At 37.3% G+C, this 21,659-nt stretch overlaps 5 protein-coding genes across 5 annotated transcripts; 2 read left to right on the top strand and 3 right to left on the bottom strand. All coding sequences in view use genetic code 12, as the record gives it.

The window, feature by feature from the left end:
* Positions 1-2,859: 2,859 nt before the first annotated feature.
* On the top strand, positions 2,860-3,291 carry SDH8 (Sdh8p; the record flags this gene model as incomplete). The annotated part of the gene is made up of 1 exon (XM_064999052.1): positions 2,860-3,291. The coding sequence occupies one exon, from the start codon at positions 2,860-2,862 to the stop codon at positions 3,289-3,291; it is 432 nt and encodes a 143-aa protein (XP_064855124.1).
* A 483-nt stretch (positions 3,292-3,774) lies between these two features.
* On the bottom strand, positions 3,775-5,920 carry IME2 (protein kinase IME2; the record flags this gene model as incomplete). The annotated part of the gene is made up of 2 exons (XM_064999051.1): positions 3,775-5,589; positions 5,663-5,920. The coding sequence occupies 2 exons, from the start codon at positions 5,918-5,920 to the stop codon at positions 3,775-3,777; spliced, it is 2,073 nt and encodes a 690-aa protein (XP_064855123.1).
* Positions 5,921-9,575: 3,655 nt separating this feature from the next.
* PAM16 (import motor complex subunit PAM16) lies at positions 9,576-9,950 on the bottom strand (the record flags this gene model as incomplete). Its single annotated transcript, XM_064999050.1, has 1 exon — positions 9,576-9,950. One exon carries the CDS (start codon positions 9,948-9,950, stop codon positions 9,576-9,578), a length of 375 nt encoding a protein of 124 aa, XP_064855122.1.
* A 386-nt stretch (positions 9,951-10,336) lies between these two features.
* Positions 10,337-11,761, bottom strand: DASC09_054500 (uncharacterized protein; the record flags this gene model as incomplete). The annotated part of the gene is made up of 1 exon (XM_064999049.1): positions 10,337-11,761. One exon carries the CDS (start codon positions 11,759-11,761, stop codon positions 10,337-10,339), a length of 1,425 nt encoding a protein of 474 aa, XP_064855121.1.
* A 46-nt stretch (positions 11,762-11,807) lies between these two features.
* Positions 11,808-13,456, top strand: DASC09_054490 (Xdj1 protein; the record flags this gene model as incomplete). The annotated part of the gene is made up of 3 exons (XM_064999048.1): positions 11,808-11,815; positions 12,043-12,047; positions 12,129-13,456. The coding sequence occupies 3 exons, from the start codon at positions 11,808-11,810 to the stop codon at positions 13,454-13,456; spliced, it is 1,341 nt and encodes a 446-aa protein (XP_064855120.1).
* Between the last annotated feature and the right edge of the window lie 8,203 nt (positions 13,457-21,659).

Below are 21,659 nucleotides of genomic sequence, written 5' to 3'. Positions count from 1 at the left end.
GAAAAAAATCATGGATCGTAGACTCTAATCTTTCATATTTATATAAATATATATTTACCAAGATTACCATATACTTTATTAATCTTTGACTCCTTAAGGAAATCAAATCGCTGCTATTTGAACCTCCATAAAGATAAACCATTAAGACCCATATTTATGATGCAGTTTAATGGCGCATGAATTGAAAGCAAAGCCAAAAATACGATGATAATGGCAATAATAATAAAAAATATTTTTCAAATGATTTGGATTAAATTGGTGTAAAAAAATCCGGAATTTTTTTCTTGTTAGTTTTCTCAAAATTTAAGGAACGTTATCTCAGGTCAAACGAATCCATGAATATTTACGGATGAAACTAATGAAATGCTAGATTCAATTCAAGAGAATCAATCAATATATAGTGTTTCTGGTAAGGGTACACCAAGATAAAAATGCTACCAAAAAATAATATAGCATTTCTGAGATTATAGCGCCCTAACTGCCCAAACCAATAATGAAAATAGAAAATCATGGCAAAAACAGCTACTAAACTTAATTCTATATATTTCAATTGATACAATAATAACAGTATAAATGGTAGTAACAGGGTGGTGGTTTTAAAATGATAGTTTGCTAAAAGGAACAATTAATTACGTTACAAACAACAATTAGTTGCATTAAAAATCCAATTTCGCTAAGATAAGAATAGTAGTAGAAATAATGTTGAGAAACGTCAAAAGTGGCGCTCTGAGTTAAGGCAGTATTGTTGTTTTTAAACATTACGAGGTAGATTATTTGGGTTTGGTTGTACATTATCTAGGATAACAGTTCATTAGTTCTATTCCATTCTACATTTCACTGTAGACAACAGGATTATTAGAGCAGTATCTTCTTCATTCCATGATTAGTGGAATGTTCCTTGTTATCAAGATTAAGAAAAATATAAATATAGTAATATCCGTATGTATAGTAGTTAACTATTCATCAATAGTATTCGTCAATAGTTAGCTTACGCCTTTTATCAAAGCGTTGGTAGGTACAGACAAATAATATTCAACAAACGTTCTTATATGTTTTTTGTACTGCAAAAAATCTGTAATTTATTTTAAATAAGCAAATATGTTGTTATATCTGTATCATATAGGCCTCTGAGACTCAAAAAAACTTTAATATTATCATTACATTTAACTGCATGTTACTGTATCTTTTATGTTTTATCCTTTCGATAAAAAGATAATTGTATATTATTGCGTCCAAACAGGTCACTATAATTCTATTTGTTGTGTGAAGGGTATATATATATTCATCATAAAAATCAATTTATTGATTATATATTAACGAGTCACAGAGGTTCTAAATAACATGCAAGCCGGGCATTTCATTCCTGTCTTTCTAATAGATAAGTAAAATACTATAACTTTCTCACAACCTCACACTCCTTGCTTTAAGAATTAATCACATCACCGGTAAAAAACTCAACAATCAAGATTATTAAGGAAAAAAGGTGCAATGTGAACATATGATATGAAGTCGCTAGTGAATTACCCATCACTAGGAGCTTCATGAACTGAGATGGAGGTCTTTGTTGAGGGGTTTTGGCACTATATCTCAAATACTAAGTATTTTCAATGTAGTGACCATCAGAATTCTGGGGGGATAATAAAGATAAAAATAATAAAAATAAAAATAATGAAAATCAATAGAATAATTGAATCCAAGTAAAAAAATAATTCAAATAATCAAATAGACCAAATAATTCAAATAAGTCAAAATAATCAAGTAAACCAAATAAATCAAATAAATCAAATAAATCAAATAAATCAAATAAACCAAATAAATCAAATAAGAACCAGTACCATGGGTCTGTCTTAAGTGTCACCACACACTTTTTAAGTCCAGACACATATCCTGATTCCATAAATCAATGTACCAACTGAACACTTTAACTGACATTCTATTTCTTTGCCTCAATTATTAGTGAGAGATAATAATTTGAAGCTTTTATTTTCAATGTAGTGACCATCAGAATTCTGGTTATGAGCACGTGTCTCGTTGCCTATAACCAATACCTCAAACCACACTACAACAAAATCAATAATTCCGATATAGTGTAACGGCTAGCACGGTTCGCTTTCACCGAGCAAACCCGGGTTCGACTCCCGGTATCGGAATAGTGTGTAACAATGTTATTCTTTTTAAACATTGGCGCAGATGGCAGACTCTTTTCTCAACTTTTTCTTCAACAAGAATAAAAATCGTGCATCTAATTTTTGCTTTTAAAAATAATATTAGGCCCTTCGCTCTAGTCTTTACCTGATATTTAAGAACTCTAACCCCTTGAGTACGATAATTCTGCTGAGCTCCCCATTTGACTTTTTTGTCAATTGAGATCAAAATGTGAGATAGTGACCAGTATCAGAACAGAATAAATATTATTCTCCAGAGATTGGTAAAAATGAAGTATTTTTCTCGAAGTGCAAAAAGAGGAACTCCCTGAAAGGAAATATGCAATAGGCATTTAATGACAGCTTTAGTAGTTCACGCAGAAAGTTTTACAAAGATATACTGGTCCAAGAACAACTTAGATTTGGAAATGTCAATACTTACCCGACGTGACCTATTTTCTATTTTCTATTTACTGAAATGCTTACGCTGCCTATTTATTGTAGTTGGATCTAAGTTTACTATCGATACCATCAAGATTTCCATATTTTCAATTTATTTGCACCTCTTATGGGTTTACCCTACCCATATCGTAGCATTGGTGCATGAAAATATATTCAATCAATAGGAATCGTTCTTTACTTACCGCTACCCACTTGCTACTGGAAAAAATAATAATAATAATAATAATAATAATAATAATAATAATAATAATAAATGAATCCGCTAATTAGGTCAGTGATTAGCAAATCATATTCTCCAATGGGGAAATTTTCGGTTTCGATATCCAGATCATTTCATCTGATGATACCTAACCGAAGCTTGGGTGATTTCCAGCCAACATCTACCCCATCCCCTCCAAAGCTTCCAGAAGAAGACCAAGAAGAATTTGAAAGACTCCAAAAAGTTGCAAACTCTCAAGTGATTATTGAAGAATACAATAATGAGGGAAATCCAGATGCTGCTTATTCTAAGTCAAATCCAAATATCAAAGAAACTACAGATATTGGTAACTTCCCTTCGTATTTTGCAACCATTCCAGAGTTTGAAGGCGACGTGAATCCTAAAACTGGTGAAGTTGGCGGACCTAAACAAGACCCGCTCAGACATGGTGATTATTCGTTCAACGGAAGAGTCACTGATTTTTAAGGAACGATTACAATTTTTTATGGGATTCTCGGATGCTCGTGGAATATGGATTCATAATTTTGTGATCATATGAATAAATGTGCTATTACAAAGATCTTTGAAAATTCGTAAAGTTGGTTATGCATTCAGTTTTCCGTCGTGAGATTATAAATAATAAATGAGATAAAAATATGAGAAAGGACATTAGCAAGAAGAAAAGTCAGCAAACAGATAAGAAAAAACAAAAAACCACCACCGAATGAACTGTATAATTAAAGGGGTCATCAAGTATATGTATAATAATGCCGGTAAGATGAACATATAGATATATATGTGGGAAAAGAAAAGTTGTATGCAAAATAGGGGGTTGAACAAGAACAAGATATAATAATCTTGTACGTTATGCAAAGAAAAAAATAATAATAATAAAATAAAATATAATAAAAGATATCAAAATTCGAATATTGGGATTCAATGGCCTATTAATTATAGGTAATGAGTGGATCATATTTGGAAATTCTCATTATTGGTGTTAATATTTTGATTCAATTTATCCATGTCATTGGTTTCATGAAACGAGTGAGGATTAGATTTTCCACAATCACCCATTGGAACGGAGTAGTTTGGAATATAATAATTATCATAGTAAAAGCTTTGCTTTTTACCTAATTCAACTTCATTGTCTAAACCAAAACCTTCACTTTCAATGCTACTGGAATAGTTTTGATAGGAATTTCTGAGGCTAGCAACTGCTTGACCATCATGTATATGCCTTGATGGGTAGTTATTGGTCATAATCAGGTCAGAAGCTGAATTACAATGACTTAGACTATTGGTCTGCGGACTCTGGAATGGCTGATTAGGAGTTTGTTGATACACCTGTTGTTGTTGAAGAGAGAAACCACCACCAGTGAAGCTATCATTTAAGAAACTGTTATTGCAGTTACTAGAATTTTTTTGATTATTTCTAATTAATGGAGTTGAAATTAAGGAAATTTTCCCGGGGGATTGGTGAATGGCATTTGGAGAAGCTATCCTAGGAGCAAATACTTGTAAAGATGGGAGAGATTGCTCAACAGGGAAAACAGGCGAATATTCAAATGGCTGCAGCAGCAGCTGCTGCTGCTGCTGGTGTTGTTGGTGTTGTGGCTGAGGAACAGCTGATTGCTGAATTTTGCGCTCTTTGGAAAGGTAATCACTTCTATAGGAAATTGGAGAAATTTCATGCGCAGATTTTTTCAACAATAAACTCTTTTGCTTTGGGCCGCTTTTTGGCTTAGTAGAATTACCGAGAGAGCCTGGACTCCTGACAATTTTATTATTTGCAGAACTCACAGGTTTGATGCCGGAAAGAAGCTCTGATTTCATCATCATTCCTTGCGTAGTGGCGATAGATGGATTTTGAATAGCAAACGGCTTTGAATTGATAGATTCACTGTAAGGATTAACAATTGTTCCACAAAAATATGGCATTCTGCAGAGTCTTTCTACATCAATTCTCAAGTTAGGATCCCAAGTTAGGCAAGCTTTGACAACATCACGTAACTGAGCCAATTCAGGTCTCTGAATTATATTCTCAATTCTAATACCTGGAGAGTATGGCAATTGGAAACCCAACTTGTTGGCCAATACCTGTGCATCAGCCCAAAAACCGCCAAGAGGAATGTTATCATCAACCATGTATGGAGATCCCAAAACTTCAAGGATCTTGCATGTTTGGTCTAGTTCATTATTTCCAGGAAACAAAGGTCTGAAGCTTGTCACTTCAGCAGCAACAGCTCCAAATGCCCATATATCGATTGGCCTAGAGTAATGTTTTTGACGCAACAAAATTTCTGGTGATCTATACCATCTAGTAGAAACATAGGCGGTGTAAGGTCTCTTGTTATCTATGTTTCTTGCCAATCCGTAATCAGCCAACTTCACAATATAAGACGGAGGTCTAAATTGTCCTGGAACCTGAGGATAATAGCCATTTTTCGAGCTGTTGTATGAGATGAGGATATTTTCTGGCTTAAGATCCCTATGGAAGTAACCATGCTTATGAATATGACCAACAGCAGCAAGGATTTGTGCCAAAATACTCTTGACGGAGTTTTCACTGAATAACTGTCCCTTTCTGAATCTCATAAATTGGTATAAATTTTGGTCCATTGTTTCCATAACTATATGCAATTTGAAGTCGACATTGTCAACAAACATTTCATGGATGAACACCAAGTTCACATGAGAAGGAATAGACAAAATAAACTTGACCTCTTTCACTTTAGTATAATCCTTTAGTTTTGGTAATGTTTTATTCATAGTCTTAATGGCAACCTGTGGTGATGTTAGTAATGTATAGTAGGAAGGAAACAAACAAACAAAAAAAAAAAGACTGTGCCTAACTTACCAATGGGGTACTTAAGTCCGTGCAACCAGCAATTGGGTTCATTAAAGTACTCATTTTGTCGGCACTATACTGATACAGCTCAGCTCTTTTAGCAAGGACCACTGACCCAAAGCTTCCATTTCCCAAGTTTGATATAACATGGTATCTGGCTTTGAGAGACTTCAATGGTATGTGCTTTGGCGGGGTATGGATGTCAGGTGGATAAGAAAAGGATATTTTAGGAGGCGCCAGAAAGCGCTTGATGGAAGCATCATTCATGTTGTAGAGAGAAGTTGAAAGTCAGTTCTTGTGGCTATTATTTATTTGTTGTTATTGTTGGTCTGTGATGGGTTTGTCAATTTTTTTTTTTTGTGTGTTCTGAAAAGAGATGATGAAATTAAGGATGGATGGATGAAAATAAAAATAAAAAAATAAAATATTCACTGCAAAAAGTGACAGTGGCAATGAGGTGTCACAATATATATATATATGTTGATATCAATAAATATATTTTTGAACGGATATATTCGTGCTTGTTACAATGTTGTGTGTGAAGGGCAAAGGCAAGGAAGAAAATATGAGGGCGACATCGATTGATTTTATAATATTAGCCGCTGGCAGCCTGCAGTTTAAGTGAGAAGAGTGTGCTACTTTTTTTTTTCTGAAGAAAAGTGTCACAAAATGCGTCATCCGGACTATTACTGTCCTAAGTTGTCTGTGGAGCTAGTTGCCTTTGGGTGCATATGTACACAGGGCACACAACAACAAAAGTTTCACGCGACATGCTCAGCTACTTTTATTGGAACACCTGGGATGGTCATTAATTGGGGAGAGGGGTAAATCTAGAGCTTATTCATTTGTGATCTTACTGATATATATCTAGCAAGAACATTAAAAGGATTTTTTCAAAAGGATGTTCCCTTTTCTGGGTGTATTGTCTCAAACATTGCAACAGCTGTCAAAAAAAGAAAAAGAAAAAAGAAGAGGAAGCAAAAAAAAAAGAAAGAAAAAGAAAATACAATCAGTAACGCAACTCACGATGTGTATACACTAAAGTGCAGGTTCTTTTTCTTTTTGCTCCCTTCTCTTTGTGAGATTCGATAATGCCTTGGATTAGTCCCACCAATCATTAACCACAAAATATAGTATTCTTAAGAAAACACTTATTTTTAAACAACCTGATAATCATTTATACCAGTAAATAATATGGGTACCTCCAGAATATCTTAAGAAATCCCGACTTAATCACTTTGCTGACCGAAGCATTTAGAAGCCTAAATCGACAAGTTGTCTGCTCATCACCGCTGCTTCCTTGCAGGTTTTTCCCACCTTCCATGCGTCATCATCGCATCGGTCAAATTTCCCGGTGTGTGTTGTATTATAATTCGTTTGTAAGTCCAATCAATCCTGTCAGCATTACCTCATAAACTACATTCCCAAGTGCATTTACTTTTGTTGGGCTTAGTGTGTAAACTAGCACCTTTGCTACTCATATCAACCAGTGTGACCTATTTTGTTACGACCCCAAAACTGCAAGGATTAAAAAAATGCCTAAATAATAATGCCACCACGTTGTCAAGACTACGGTGGTTTCAACACAACAGTTAAGGACATCCATAATTAGTATTATAGAACTCCATGATGCTGAACTAATGACAGTTGTGACCAAATAGGTTGTTACATGGTATATCCAAATAAATGAGAAATTGAACACACAGAAGCTGAATACGGAGAAAACAAAATAGGAGAAAATATCAAATGATTGCGAAAGCAAAGGTTCTCAAAATTATCATTTTCCGGTAAAAATAAATAACTTTAAACACTTTTTTTTTCTTTTTTCAATGTCACGCTAAAAAACCCGTCTTGAAGTGACCTTTCAACCATGCATAGTTTGTTGTTTCTTTTTTTTTTTCCTGCTTGTCACTAATTAGGGAGCCAACTTGTCAAATTCGACCCACCGTAAACGGTGCCAATATTGAAGAACGTTATTGGACCAGTTACTCTACACAGACTATTTGCACCGAAGAGAGGGGTTTCAATAGATAAGAGTCAAATGACGGCGGTTGTTATGTATTCTTTTTTACATTGATATTTCTTTTGTAATATCAGGGGGTACGTAATCGTGGTTTTCATCGACACCACTGTTACTTGGGGATCATAAAATTTCCCAATAAACGGAAAAATAAACAATAGAACAGATAATGTTTTAATAAAGCTTTTTTTTCAAGTAGCTTTGTCCACAATAAGATTAGTATCTCAACGGCTGTCTCGCATTAATTATCCCCTAAAAGAGCCAACAATAGACGACAGATAATCAGAAAAACATCATAAATGATCAGTTTTCGTATTCGCTTTGACTAAATCCCTAAACAATTAGCATTTTGAGATATATTTAACAATTTCTTGTAATTTTTTTTTTTTTTCATTTCATCTGTGACGACACTAAATTACATATGATATTTAATAGTAACCGAAACCATAATGTCGCGTGAGGTTTGGGTTTATATTGGAACCCCCGAATGCTTGCTCGTAAATATTTTTTTGAAGTTTAGGTCAATTTCAATAAAAATTCTAGTTCTGCTGACATCCGAAGAACAACAATAGACATTTCTCAGAGGTCTTTTTTTTTTTTTTTTTTTTGATCATGGTATTTTAATTAACCGTTTGTGGCGAAGAAACAAAAGAAAAGATCACAATCGGAAGATAACTTTAAATGGGAATACGGAAATGGAAAAAATGTATACACCCACTTTTTCTTTTTCTTGTTTGGTTTCACGCGCAATTTTGCACGATACATATGGCTATATACAATTTAATCTCGTAACTTGTTCAGCGTGTTGTTCAACTCGTTCCAGAAATTACCCCATGTTTTATCTTTTATTTCATCCTATACACCCACCAAGATTAGGAGTAGTCTTGCAAGAACAAAAAATTGATATATACGAAAAGGAAAAAAAAAAAAAAAGCGGATGATTGTTGATTGTTGTCGGCACTTATGTTTGTACACGCAATTTGGGGATTGGATACATTGCGGGATAGCTAAAAGGTAGCAAAGGCCTCATGAGTTGTAAAGTGAAGTATATGATCGATAGAATAGATTGGAGAAGGGCTTTAGATATATACTTAGATATATACGCTCATAACTTCAGAGAGATTGCTTCTGCAGCCAAACTATTTATGATATATTATATAACAGTAACATGAGCAGTATGGAAAACACATCACTTTTCCTTTATGTAGCAACCACTTCCTTTTTTCTTTTCTTTTCTTTTTCTTTCACCAACTCAGTCACATTCTTAATATTTCACTCTTCAACAGAAACAAACGATTTTTTAGTGATCTACAAACGGAAAAAAGAAGCATGCCAGAGTTAAGTAGCAACCCTACTACATATATCTAGCCGCATTTAAAGAAACTAAATTTGCAAAGTCCTCAGGCAAGTCACTACAAATTAGGTCTAGTTCAATATTAGACATAAAACAATATACATATCCAACAATATGTATTTTTCTCTTAAGATTTCGTAAGTACAATCCAACTTCCTTCAGCAGATATCATCAAGAATCTTTCTATTAAGTTGGTTTTTCATGCAAGCTAAACAGCTCACACGCAATATATACAATTTCTCTCTCAACAAAATACAACCAATCATTCCCCTCGTTTGACCATTAGTACAAGTCATAACCAAGCACTTCAAAGCATTCTCGACTATTCAAATAACTAAGATATTTTCATGTGTTTGTGCTATCATTCAATTTTTCGTAACTGTCTCTATCTCACTCTCACTCTCTCTCTCTTTACAGAGTTTTTCGAATTATACCTGCTGTTTGACAAGTGAAAAAAAAAAACAAATATAAAAAACAAACGACTCTCATAGTCACTGACACATATCGACAAAGACATACACAAACACATATCAAAATCACATTTCATTTCACTGGTTTTCGGTCTCCTTTTTCAACTCTTGTCGATAATTTATTTCTCCCAAAAGCCTTTCTTTAGCATAATACACTTTGCTCTGGACATAAAAACTGCCACCTTTTTCCTTGTTGTTGACATTGAATAAGTAGTCATATTTTTCGTTAATGTTGGACTCGCTCAACCCATCCTTCTTCATGTCAAGATCCAAAATCTTGCAAGCTTCATCAAGTTGGATCCCCCCATTGGCAGAAGCGGCGGCGGCTTTCGCAGCAGCAGAGGCCGACTGTCGAGCACCGGCGCTAGCGGCTTGTTTGTATGCTTCAGAAAAAGCAGTACCAAAAACTTTGGCACCGGTGAAAATCACATTCACTAAAATTCTATGAGCCATTTCTCTCGTTATTTATTATTGTATTGGTTACGCTAACTCTTCCAAATATGCTATCAAATCATCATCAAAATTTTTCTCTTTTTCTCATTTTTTACTCACCCTCTTATCACATGATCAAAATAGTCACATGGACGTAAAAAAGAATTATTTGACAGAAAGGAGCCGGTGTGGCGGATCCCTGGTTATATAAATAATTCTAAAATATTTTGTAATTCCCCCAACCAAAGAACCTATTTAACGAAACCAAGAAAGAAGAAAAAAGTCAATGAAAAATAAGGTAAAAAATAAATAAACTGCTAGCCCATTAATAATTCTCCTTCGTGGAAAAAAGAATTAGAAAAAAAAGAAGGATAAGAAATACTCCTAAGGGCTCCAAGACGTTCTAACTACTCATTGGCACTATTAACACTTCTTGAACTGAATCTCTCAGTTTTGTGACTCATGAAGCTGTTATTGTCATTCCCCAGGCGATAATTGTTATTGTGAGAGGAATAGTGAGTTCGCAATGAATTGTTTAAACTGTAAAGATCATCATTTTCCAGTTCGCCATCGTCAGTTACCGGCACATCTTCTTCTATACCATTAGAACTATCTTCGATGTTCACACTTGTTCGTGTTGAAAGACCTGGGTTTGTCGCACTCACACCTGGATGACCATAGTTCAATCTTTCAAAAATACTGCTTGGAGGAATACCTATAGTGCTTGAGCTGAAAGTTTCAACGGACCTTCTAGAACTTTTCGAGCGATTCAAAACATTGCGTGAGCTTGATGCCAAAGTGATTACAGATGATGAATCATTATTATTAAGGGTTGATGTTGCGATTGAACGGGTATAATTTGCTGAGTTTCCCGCATTCATAGTGAGAGTTGAAAACCCTCCTTGGTTTGAATTACCATATGTATAGTTAGGGGTAGCTGGTACAGGAAAAAAGGACAGGGAAGCAACAGAAGTCTCCATGGTTGCTGGCATAGACATTACGGTCTCCTTATCGAATACCGATGCTGGGAAACAGGATTTTGTAGATTGTCTCGTTGACGCTTCATAGTGATTATCATTATCATTATTATACTCATTGAGGGGGGATTTGCCATCCATAGCGATTGAAGAAGTGGATTGGTTCTCATTGAGTGAATAAACATCCAACGCATAACCATTTCTTGGGTTATTGACATAGAGACTGTTGCTTTGCGAATTCACTTGAGAGTTACCACTATGTAGACTAATCGCATACTGGTCAGTTTGCGGGCTTAATATACCACCTAGGGTATTATGATCATTACTGCTACTATTGTTATTATTGTTTAGGGCAGTATTGTTATTGTTAATGGTAGTAATACTACTGGAATTGGTGATCCGTCTTGTGAGCTTTGAGGAGTTTGACCTGGAAATTATAGGCTTCATTGAAACATTATCATTCTGATTTCCTGAATAAGAGATATTGCTGCTAGATAAAAAGCTGTTGTTATTGTGTTGGTCGTAGGAGGCGAGCTCTGATGAGTAATCGTTGTAACAGCCATCTTGTAATTGTAAATTTCCTTTATTTTTGTTGCTAGCACCATGCCCATTATTCAGCTTGTTAGATTGCATGAATCGACGCACCCAGCCAAAACGGCCAAGCCTATCTCTTGAGTGGCCATGATTTCCTGATCCATTATTGCTGGTGTTATCGTTGTTATCGGCGAACCCCAGGGCTAGTGTGTGGTTGTCTCTATCACTTGCTTCCGAAGCAGAATATGAGCGATGACGTACCCTTTTCTGGGTCTGTCTGGAATAATGGCGAGGATTTGTTGGCTCTTGGTTTCCACTCATCTTTATTCTCTCTCTTTCTTCACTCTGTCTTTATGATCTGGGAATGATGATGATGTTGGATATCAATCACATTATTATACGATAAAAACGAATACAAAATACATATAAAAAAAACAGCTACAAAAACGTGACAGATAAACAGTACCAGTTCCGCGGGTCGAGGAAATCAGAAAACGGCACAGGAAGGAAAGAAAAGAAGAAAAAAAAAACTGAGGGAAAACATTTCATTGCACAAAGGGTAATACCCTATTACCACAATTTGGAAACCTGTGCTTCCAAAGAAAAAGTAAGCATTCATGTTCTGAATGTATTAGACATATCAATTGTTTATTAGAGTTATCTGTTTACTAACTTTCTCTTTTTTCAGTGTCGGTTGAAGTTGATTATTATGAGATACTTGGGGTAGAAAAGACTGCCACTAACATCGAAATCAAGAAGGCCTATAGAAAAGCGGCTCTCAAATACCATCCCGATAAGAATCCCGATGAGAAGGCAGCAGAAAAATTCAAAGAAATCACTGCAGCTTATGAAGTGCTATCAGATGAAGTGAAACGTAATGACTATGACGCTGGCGGAGTCAACGGGGGTATGCCCGATTTTGGCTTTGGCGGCGAAAACGATTATAGTGCTCAGGATTTCTTTGATTTCTTTAACGAAATGAATATGGGCGGTGGTGGTGCTGGTGGTGCAGGTCACACCAATGGATCTCGTAATGCTCATGGACGTCGTCATGGCAGTCATTATCAACAGGGAAAGACAGAAGATGCACACTTAAATGTCAATGTAACACTACAGGATTTGTTCAAAGGAAAGGTAGTCAAGATAAACTCCACGAGAGACATTCTTTGTCGAATCTGCCATGGTACAGGATCAAAACCTAATGCAGTGCCAAAGAATTGTGCAGTTTGTAAAGGTGAAGGTTTTACTAGAAAGTTGAGAAGAGTTGGCCCAGGTATGGTCACCACCGATTACACAGAATGTAAGAACTGTGGAGCTACTGGTAAAGTATTTAGATCAAAGGATAAGTGCAAGAAGTGTGATGGTTCAGGATTGACCGAAGAGAAAAAGATTTTAGAATTCAATATTCCAAAAGGCTCAAAATCTGGAGACTCGGTGACGCTAGAAGGGGAATCAGACGAGGCTCCTAATAAAAAGGCGGGAGATGTCATTCTCACATTTGTTCAAACTGATCATCCAATATTTGAAAGAAAAGACAATGATTTATACGCCAACTTGAATGTCTCCTTAATAGAGTCTCTTTGTGGGCTTTCTAGAATTGTCATGAAACATCTTGATGGTACAGGAATTAAGCTCAGTATACCTAAAGGAAAAGTTCTTAGACCAAATGACTATGTCAAAGTGTGGGGCCAAGGTATGCCGATTTTAAACTCTGACCTTAGAGGTGATTTGTATTTAAAAGTTGTTGTTGAATTTCCAAGAGATGGCTGGTGCGTGGATTCGACGGATATTGATAGATTGAAAGCTTCTCTACCAGAGTCTCAATTTCAGAAGCCTAAATCCTTTGACGTCCCATTTAACGACATCAATGATGCTGATTATCAAATTATTAGTGAAACCATATTACCAAAAAATGCAGAGACAGAGAGTGAAGAGGGGTTTGGTTATACCAATGGCGGTGGCTTTAAAGGACGCCAAAACGACTTCACTGAAGAAGGCAACTGCACAACTCAATAGAGCTTGCATTAATTATATTAAAGTTGCTCTTGAGGTTTGATTGCTTTTTTTTTTTTTTCAAAATTTTCAAACTCTGTGTTCTCTGTCACAAGATATATATTTACAATACAAATGCTTTGTTACAAGGGTAAAGCTTCCTATTTATCTTCCCCTCCATATACACATATTCTATTTTCTCCAATTCATTTTCAAGCTACATTGAACACTGCTTAATTTTTCAAAAATACCATCCCTTCAGTTTTTTTTTTTTTTTTTTGTTTATTGTTTATCGTTCACATTTTCTATTTTCTTGTTCATAGTTTTTAATTTTTTAATTTTTTTTTTAATTCTTTCTATAATAGCTTAGATTTTTCCTTGTTTTTTTGTTTTTTTTTGTAAGTAAGCCATTAATATCTATGCATGTGTGAAGTCTTTATTGGATTTCTAGCTTATAAATAATAAAATATGACCTTGAATTATCCCGAAAGGGCGTCCGTCTATAATCATTCATTTTGAACTAATTTCATTGATGTAGTCTTGTTAAAATAATTTTGTCATACTCTTCTCTGCTCATTATACTACAATCATGTTGATCGCTTGCCTAATTTTTACGTGATTAATCCAAATCCATCAATTTTTTGAGGTACTATACTCAGGTTTTAACTTGGTTGATTAATTCCTACATAGTAAACTAAGAGACATGATTAGAAGAATTCTAAGTAGCAAGTAGTCCCTTGAGAAATGGAAGCCACAAAAAAAAGAGCTAACGTCAGTAATACTATCAGTGGTGACCCATCATTAACATAGAAAGTGGCATATTAAGAAATTTTAAAATGTATCATTACTTTATTTAAAGTATATATACCACAACAGCGGTAACTACCGACAATAATTTTAAAGCATTCCTATTAAGGATAACCTATACGATATTTGTATATTTTGAGTAAATTTTTTACGATAATCAGAGAGACAAGTTGCTGTGTGTTTATCAAAAATAGATTAATCTGTTATATTACGATGCGACTAGGCTAGATGTAGTTGGTCACCGGTCAGGATCGACTTAGTAGTTACTCTCTGAAGAACCAGAGATCATATAAATTGAAAACTTTTCATAGTCGACGACTATAATTATATACGAATGGTTATGAGCTTGTGGTTATGAATGAGTGAATGAATTGTATATTAACGAGTCACAGAGGTTCTAAATAACATGCAAGCCGGGCATTTCATGCCGGTCTTTCTAATAGATAAGTATAATACTATAACTTTCTCACAACCTCACACTCCTTGCTTTAAGAATTAATCACATCACCGGTAAAAAACTCAACAATCAAGATTATTAAGGAAAAAAGGTGCATTGTGAAAATATGAGATGAAGTCACTAGTGAATTAACGGTTATGAGCTTTTTTTTTTTTTTTTTATAAAGTCCCTATATTTAACTACTAAGAGCTATATAGGTCATCGCACTTTTTATGTACGGTTATTATGATCAATTATGCGCAGCTATGGCGACTTATTTGGTATCCGTTTTCTCCCAATATTTTTGGTAACCCGGGAGTTTGGGTTGGAAAATGCAATGTTTTTGACTTGTAGCAACCTGTCACTATTTTTTTTTTAGCCAGGGAGGAGGAAATCTTCGAAAGACACCAGCGACGCAACCTTACCGGTAGTGTGAGATTTTTACTCACTAAAACCCCCTTGTATCTTACCTTCAGAGTGGTATTACTCCTTACTCAGTTAGCGTACTGAGCGTGACCTGGTGGTTAATGCCGCGAGCGGGGTTCGAACACGCGACCCTTTCTTAGTCTATGGTTCTGCCCACTACGCCACCCAGCGCAGGTTATGAGCACGTGTCTCGTCGCCTATAACCAATAGCTCAAACCACACTACAATATAATTGTTACACTCTGCTTCTTGTCGATGATTGTTCTCGACCAAGAAGATTCAAATTAGGTGATCACAAAGATGATCCTTCTCTTAAACTAAATAAAGGTGAAAACAAGAGGAATGTTGAATCCTTAAATAAATAAAATGATTGAAACTAATAATGGGGTGTTGGACCCGTTCTGGGAATAAAAGGCTAAACATAAGGCGATACGACAAGGATAAGAGATAAGCGGTGGGACATAAAGTGATACCTCGATGAGGTAATGCAGATCATGGTTTCGTATGGTACCATACCGTTGGTAACCAGGACTCAACCCAACCATGATCCAATAATATAACATTATCCCCCCTCGGAGAATGAGTCGTCTCGATCATTATTGTTAGCCAAAAAGTCATCAAGCTCGTCGAGGAGTGTAATCCGTTTCTCATGAGGAATTAAACGGATCCAAGTTTCGGGGACAGGCACTGGGTCTGCCTTCCCTGGGTACATGACAAGGGCGTAGTCCTTTTCGAGATCAACAATCATTTGGATTTCCGATATGTTTTCCTTGTACCACGGGTCGCTTTCCACTTCTGGTAGTATCATGTGGATAGCGTGATATTTCCTCACCCATTGTATATTGGCAGTAATTATCTTCCTGCTTGAGACTTGGATTTGGAAGGCGGTGTTATTTAGTACCTTGACGATTTTATACGGACCTTGGAATGGCGGTAAGAACTTTTGCTTGCTAGTTCGGGCTGTTCTGAACGCGTGGCGGTGTAATAACACATATTCTCCTTCCTTATATTCCACGTCGGAGCGTTTTCTATTCACCTTCGCTGTTGTCTCCTTTTGAGTATCGGCTAATTGTACTTGAATTGATTCCAAGATCCTTTCTTGCCGATGAACAAATTCGTACCCCCCAATCATAGAGTCATCACCAATCGCGGTGGCCAATGGAATATCATGAATGATTTGCCAATATCTTGGATGATAGCCCAAATCAGCAAAAAACGGTGTGGTTCTAATAGCCAGTTGGTACTGAGAGTTGTAGGCAAACTGTGCCATGCCCAAGTACTTAGCCCATTCAATCGCGTGAGAAGCAGCCAACGTTCTCATCAATTGAACCAATACCCTGTTGAGTCGTTCGGTCTGGCCATCTGTCTCGGGGTGGCCAGAGGTGGAGAGATCCTGGGAAACACCTAACATTTTGGTAAGGGTCTTCCACATGTGACTGATGAAGAGTGGGTCTCGATCAGAAATGATGGACATTGGAAGGCCATGGTCTCGGACAACATAATCCATAAATAAATTAGCAACCGCTTCGGCATCATCGGTTTTCTTATGAGGCACGAACACTGCTCTTTTGGTAAGTCTATCCACCACCACGAATATTGAATCGAAACCGCGGCTCGGAGTAAAACCTGTTATAAAATCCATAGTAAGGTTAGACCATCTCTGGGCAGGAATCGTTGGGGTTTGTAGCATTCCCTCCGGGCGTCTATTCGTGGGTTTTACCTTCGTACAAATATCACACTTCTTGACAAACAGGGCAATAGTCTTAAGCATCTTAGGCCAGTAGAACCCACTCTCCTGTAACTGATATAGCATCTTGGTCGTACCCATATGAAGCGCAGCCTCGGCCGTGTGGACGCCTTGCAATAACCGGTATCTGGTTTTCCCTCCAGGCACACAAAGCCGGGGTTTGTCAATCGGAGTCATTTGGTAAATGATTTGTCGGCGTCCTGCCAACTCAGCAAACTGATACCGTTGAATAATGGATTTTAGTTCTTTCGGACACTCCAATTCCCCGTCAAGGACCTTCCATACTTCGGAAAAATAAGCATCAGCCTTATATTCGTCTTCACCAACCGAGTCAATAGTCATGGCATTGATTTTCATTCGCGATAAAGCATCAGCAGCTTTATTGGTAACTCCGGGACGGTATTTCACCGTAAAGTTAAAGTCCGCAATGAAATCTTGCCATCTGAGCAATCTTTGATTGCCTTCATTCTTGGCGGAATTGAGGTAGGTGAGGGAATGATGGTCAGTTACCACTTCAAATGGAGCGACGAGGTAGTGACGCCACTTCTTCAATGACTCAATGATGGCTAAAAGTTCCTTCTCCCTGACTGGGTACCTAAGTTGAGCCCCGATAAGGCCCTTCGAAAAGTAGGCCACCACACCCTCTGTTTTTCCATTCGGGGCCACATGTTCCAACACGGCGCCTAAAGTAAAACCAGAGGCGTCGGTTGTGACTCGGAGTGGCTTGGTACTGTCGAAATTCATAAGGACCGGAGCAGAAATCAATTTCCGCTTTAACTCGCCAACCGCGTTCTTTACCTCGTCACTGTATTCTATCTTCCCGTTGACATATTGATGGACAGGGCGGGCTAATTCGGCAAAGTGCTCAATAAAACGGCGGTAATAACTGGCTAATCCTATAAAAGAATGAGCTTCTTCCGGGGTGGATACCGTAAATCGTTGGATAGCTTCAATTTTCCCAGGCTCCACATGAACACCGGCGGCATCGATCTGGTAACCAAGGAACGAGACTTTAGCCAAAAAGAATTCTGATTTGCGTTTGCTAATAATTAAACCAGCTTTTTGGAGGGTAGATATCACAACATCAATATGCTTACGATGCTCGGCCTCACTTGTGCTGAAAATCAATACGTCGTCTAAGTAGACGACGCAAAATTCTTCAAGCGGTAAAAGTAATTCATTCATAGCCAGTTGGAACGTGGCAGGAGCATTCGTGAGGCCAAACGGCATACAATTCCAACCGTATTGGCCAAACGGCGTGACCATGGCGGTTTTGTGCCGATCAGCTGGGCTGATGGCGATTTGATGATAACCGGAAACCAAATCAAGCTTGGAAAATATTTTGGCGTTCTTGATGAGGTCGAGTAGGTCATCTATTCTTGGTAGTGGAAATCTTGACTTGATAGTTATCTCATTTAAGCCTCGGTAATCCACACAGAGCCGTTTCGTTCCGTCCTTCTTCTTAACAAAAAGCACTGGGGCTCCATAAGGAGACGCAACCGGAAATATTAACTTTTGCCGGAGTAGTTCATTAATCTGCGTCTTGAGCTCGGCTCGATCTTGAGGTGAGAGTCGGTATGGAGCTTTGAATGGTGCCTTGGAGTCGCTCAACACATGTATCTCGTGTTTGACTCTGGTGAAGTTAGATCCTCCTTCTGGTAACTTCAATTGGAAAACGTCTGCATATTGTTTAAAAATTTCTTCTTCTTTTGTAGTTCGAACTTTTTCTTGTTCTGTAGTCACGTGGTCATCCGCGACCATTTTGACCAAAGCCAAATAACATTCAGTTGACTTACTCTTTAAGAGCCGGTTAGTCTCCTCAGCTGATAGGAGATTTAGAGTAAGCAGGTTATTGGTTTGATTTTTGTTCTCTTTAATTTCTTGAAATAATGGTAACAATTCCTGATAAAATTGTATAAAAAAAGGGAGTCCTAAAATGACTTCCTGATCTACGTTCTGGGTGACGAACCCTCTGAAGTTGTAATCGATCTGACATGTATTGCGTGATATACACATGTCAACATTGGACCAATAAGCCAACCGTTCATGTGGCTTCCCAAAGGCGTCAAACACCCGACGACTTCTCTTTAACGGAATTTCTTGTAGTCCTAACTTTTCCATGGTGCTCTTTTTAATGTAATTAGCAGTTGCGCCACAGTCTAATAGGGCGGTTACATTGATTGAACCTACCTTAACATTCATAGTAATGAGGGGTAGGTTGAGAGGGTCAGCAGTAGTGGTAATACTAGCCAACACAACGGGCTCTGGGTTGTGTCGGCTTACCAGTTTTTTGGCCCTTCAACCATGGCAATATCTTGGAAAGGTTCTTCGTCCCTTAAGTCTGCAGATTTAATGGCGGCTTGAGCATCACGAAGTTTTGAGCACTGATGGACCATGTGTCCTTCCTCCTGACATAAGTAGCAGCGCAAAACCCTTCTTGGGCCTCTTGGACCCCTAGGTCCTTGAGATTGAGGTAATGCGTTGATACGGGTCCTCTTCGGAGGGGTCTCCCTCATGCTTGATCGGTATGATGGTTGGGTCCGAGTACCAGCAAAAACCTTCATCGCCAAGGGCGCGCCGAAAGAAGCCATATCGAGGATGTCAGCATAACGTTGAGCCTCTATAAAACCGCGGGGCTCCTTAGCGACAACATGAATTCTCATGTCTCTCTTGAGCCCCTGTATGTAGGTGGCCAAGAGATGGGCGGGGTTTGGGTTGTCTAATTGATTAACCAAACGGTCGAAGCTCCGATTGTAGGCGTTGACGGACGTGGTTTGTGACAATTCTGCGAGTTGATTGAGAAGCATCTGCTGGAAGTTTGCAGGTAAAAAGTAGGCTCTGAAACTGGTGAGCATGTCACTGAGATCGGAGTCGGTTGACTTTTCGTCAGCCGTGGCTAAAAACTTCGCATACCAGGTCATCGCATCCCCCCGGAGTTTCACCGAAATCAAAAGGAGTTTTTCCTCTCGGGATCCGGATAGTTTGGGCATAATAATCTTAAAGTGATCCATCCAAGAGAGAATCAATGATAGGTCGTCGGATCCGTCGTAGACCGGCATGTTGTTCAACAACAACTTTTCGCGTTCCGCGTTATTCATTTTAAACCTAGTGGTGCTACCAAATGTTACACTCTGCTTCTTGTCGATGATTGTTCTCGACCAAGAAGATTCAAATTAGGTGATCACAAAGATGATCCTTCTCTTAAACTAAATAAAGGTGAAAACAAGAGGAATGTTGAATCCTTAAATAAATAAAATGATTGAAACTAATAATGGGGTGTTGGACCCGTTCTGGGAATAAAAGGCTAAACATAAGGCGATACGACAAGGATAAGAGATAAGCGGTGGGACATAAAGTGATACCTCGATGAGGTAATGCAGATCATGGTTTCGTATGGTACCATACCGTTTTTTTTTTTTTCCTTCAAAGTTCGATTTATTAATAAATATATAATTATATATATCTATGTAAAATCTTATAAGCTAATGCTCATTATATATGTTAGGGAAAACCATATCATATGGTGAAAAACCCTTTAGTGATAATTATTAGTATTTAAATAAAATGTCTTTTTGTTATTGTTTTTGTTAATTTTTTTTTTTTTTCTTTTTTGTTTTGATCGACTATTCAGCTCCCAGTAGTAATGATATAAATCAAGTTGTTAATTGATGTGTTCCAATCAATTTGGTTATGATATCTTAGGCGTGAGAGTTTGCGTTGATAGCATAGATAGCGGTCGATCTTTTTGATTGTTGATTCTGAATGATTGGGAGCGATTAAGTTATTCCATGCTAATGGAATTGGGATTTTCAATCTTGACCATAACTCGGTTGATAATGGGCATTGAATTAGGAAATGGGTCATTTTGATCTTGACTTGGAGTTCTGGTGATTCATGTTGTTGGTCTTGAGAGACGGTTTCGAGCCCGCAATAGTGACATTTTCTATGTTGGTAAAAAAATTGTTCAGCACCTAAGTGGAATATGTGTATGTTTTCAAAGTAACCAGGGCTATTATGTTGGTATTTGTGGAGTCTCTTCCAGAAAGAGTTTTGTTTCGTTTGGGTGACTTCTTGGATATTGGTTAAAGTGGTGGATAATTTATGTTTATCAATTCTGGCTCTTTTTTTCTTGCTTCCCTGTTTGTGTTCAAACTCCATGACCAGTTTTGGGATCTCCATTTGATAGATAGTTGGTATACCGTCTTGAATGGACTTGGCAAGGTCTGAGTGTTTGATATTCATTGGGCTCAATGTTTGTTGTTGAGATATTGGTTTGGACAATAATTTATACCAAGCTACAAAAGCACATTTTTCCGCTGTGGTAAACATTGGAAGATTTATAACCTGGTTGAGTATGGACCTGCTTTCTCTCTTATTCTTGATATTGATCTGGTCACCCAATATTAACCGCCACCAGTATTGGGTTTTTATATATCCTTGTATCGACTGCTCTTCCTCGGATAGATTTTGTTTGATGATCATGTTTATTGCTAGTTGGAGCTTGAATCGGAGTAACTGGCAATATGGGTTTAAAGATTTGAGAAAGAGTTGTTGAAAGATTTTTGCCTTGCGGTAGCTCAATTGGCTTTTGATATCCACCATGCCATATCCTCCTTTCAATGGGCTTGTTTTTAAAGTGTCCATGGAGATTTTCAGTTTTTTGTTCACCTGGTTTTTGATGGATTGTTCTAGCAAATCTATTTGGTCTGGAAGCATAGGTGCATGAATCTCGTGGTAATATAGCTTAGACAAGATATATGTGTTATATCCGACTATTTGACTTGATATTGGTAGTGAACTCATGTTGGTCA

This window comes from Saccharomycopsis crataegensis (assembly GCF_037102585.1).
Source record: "Saccharomycopsis crataegensis DNA, jcf7180000000087, whole genome shotgun sequence".
In the NCBI taxonomy this organism is placed as follows: Eukaryota; Fungi; Ascomycota; class Saccharomycetes; order Ascoideales; family Saccharomycopsidaceae; genus Saccharomycopsis; species Saccharomycopsis crataegensis.
The sequence above is the reverse complement of the archived record's forward strand: the minus strand, read 5'-3'. Positions and strand labels throughout refer to the sequence as shown.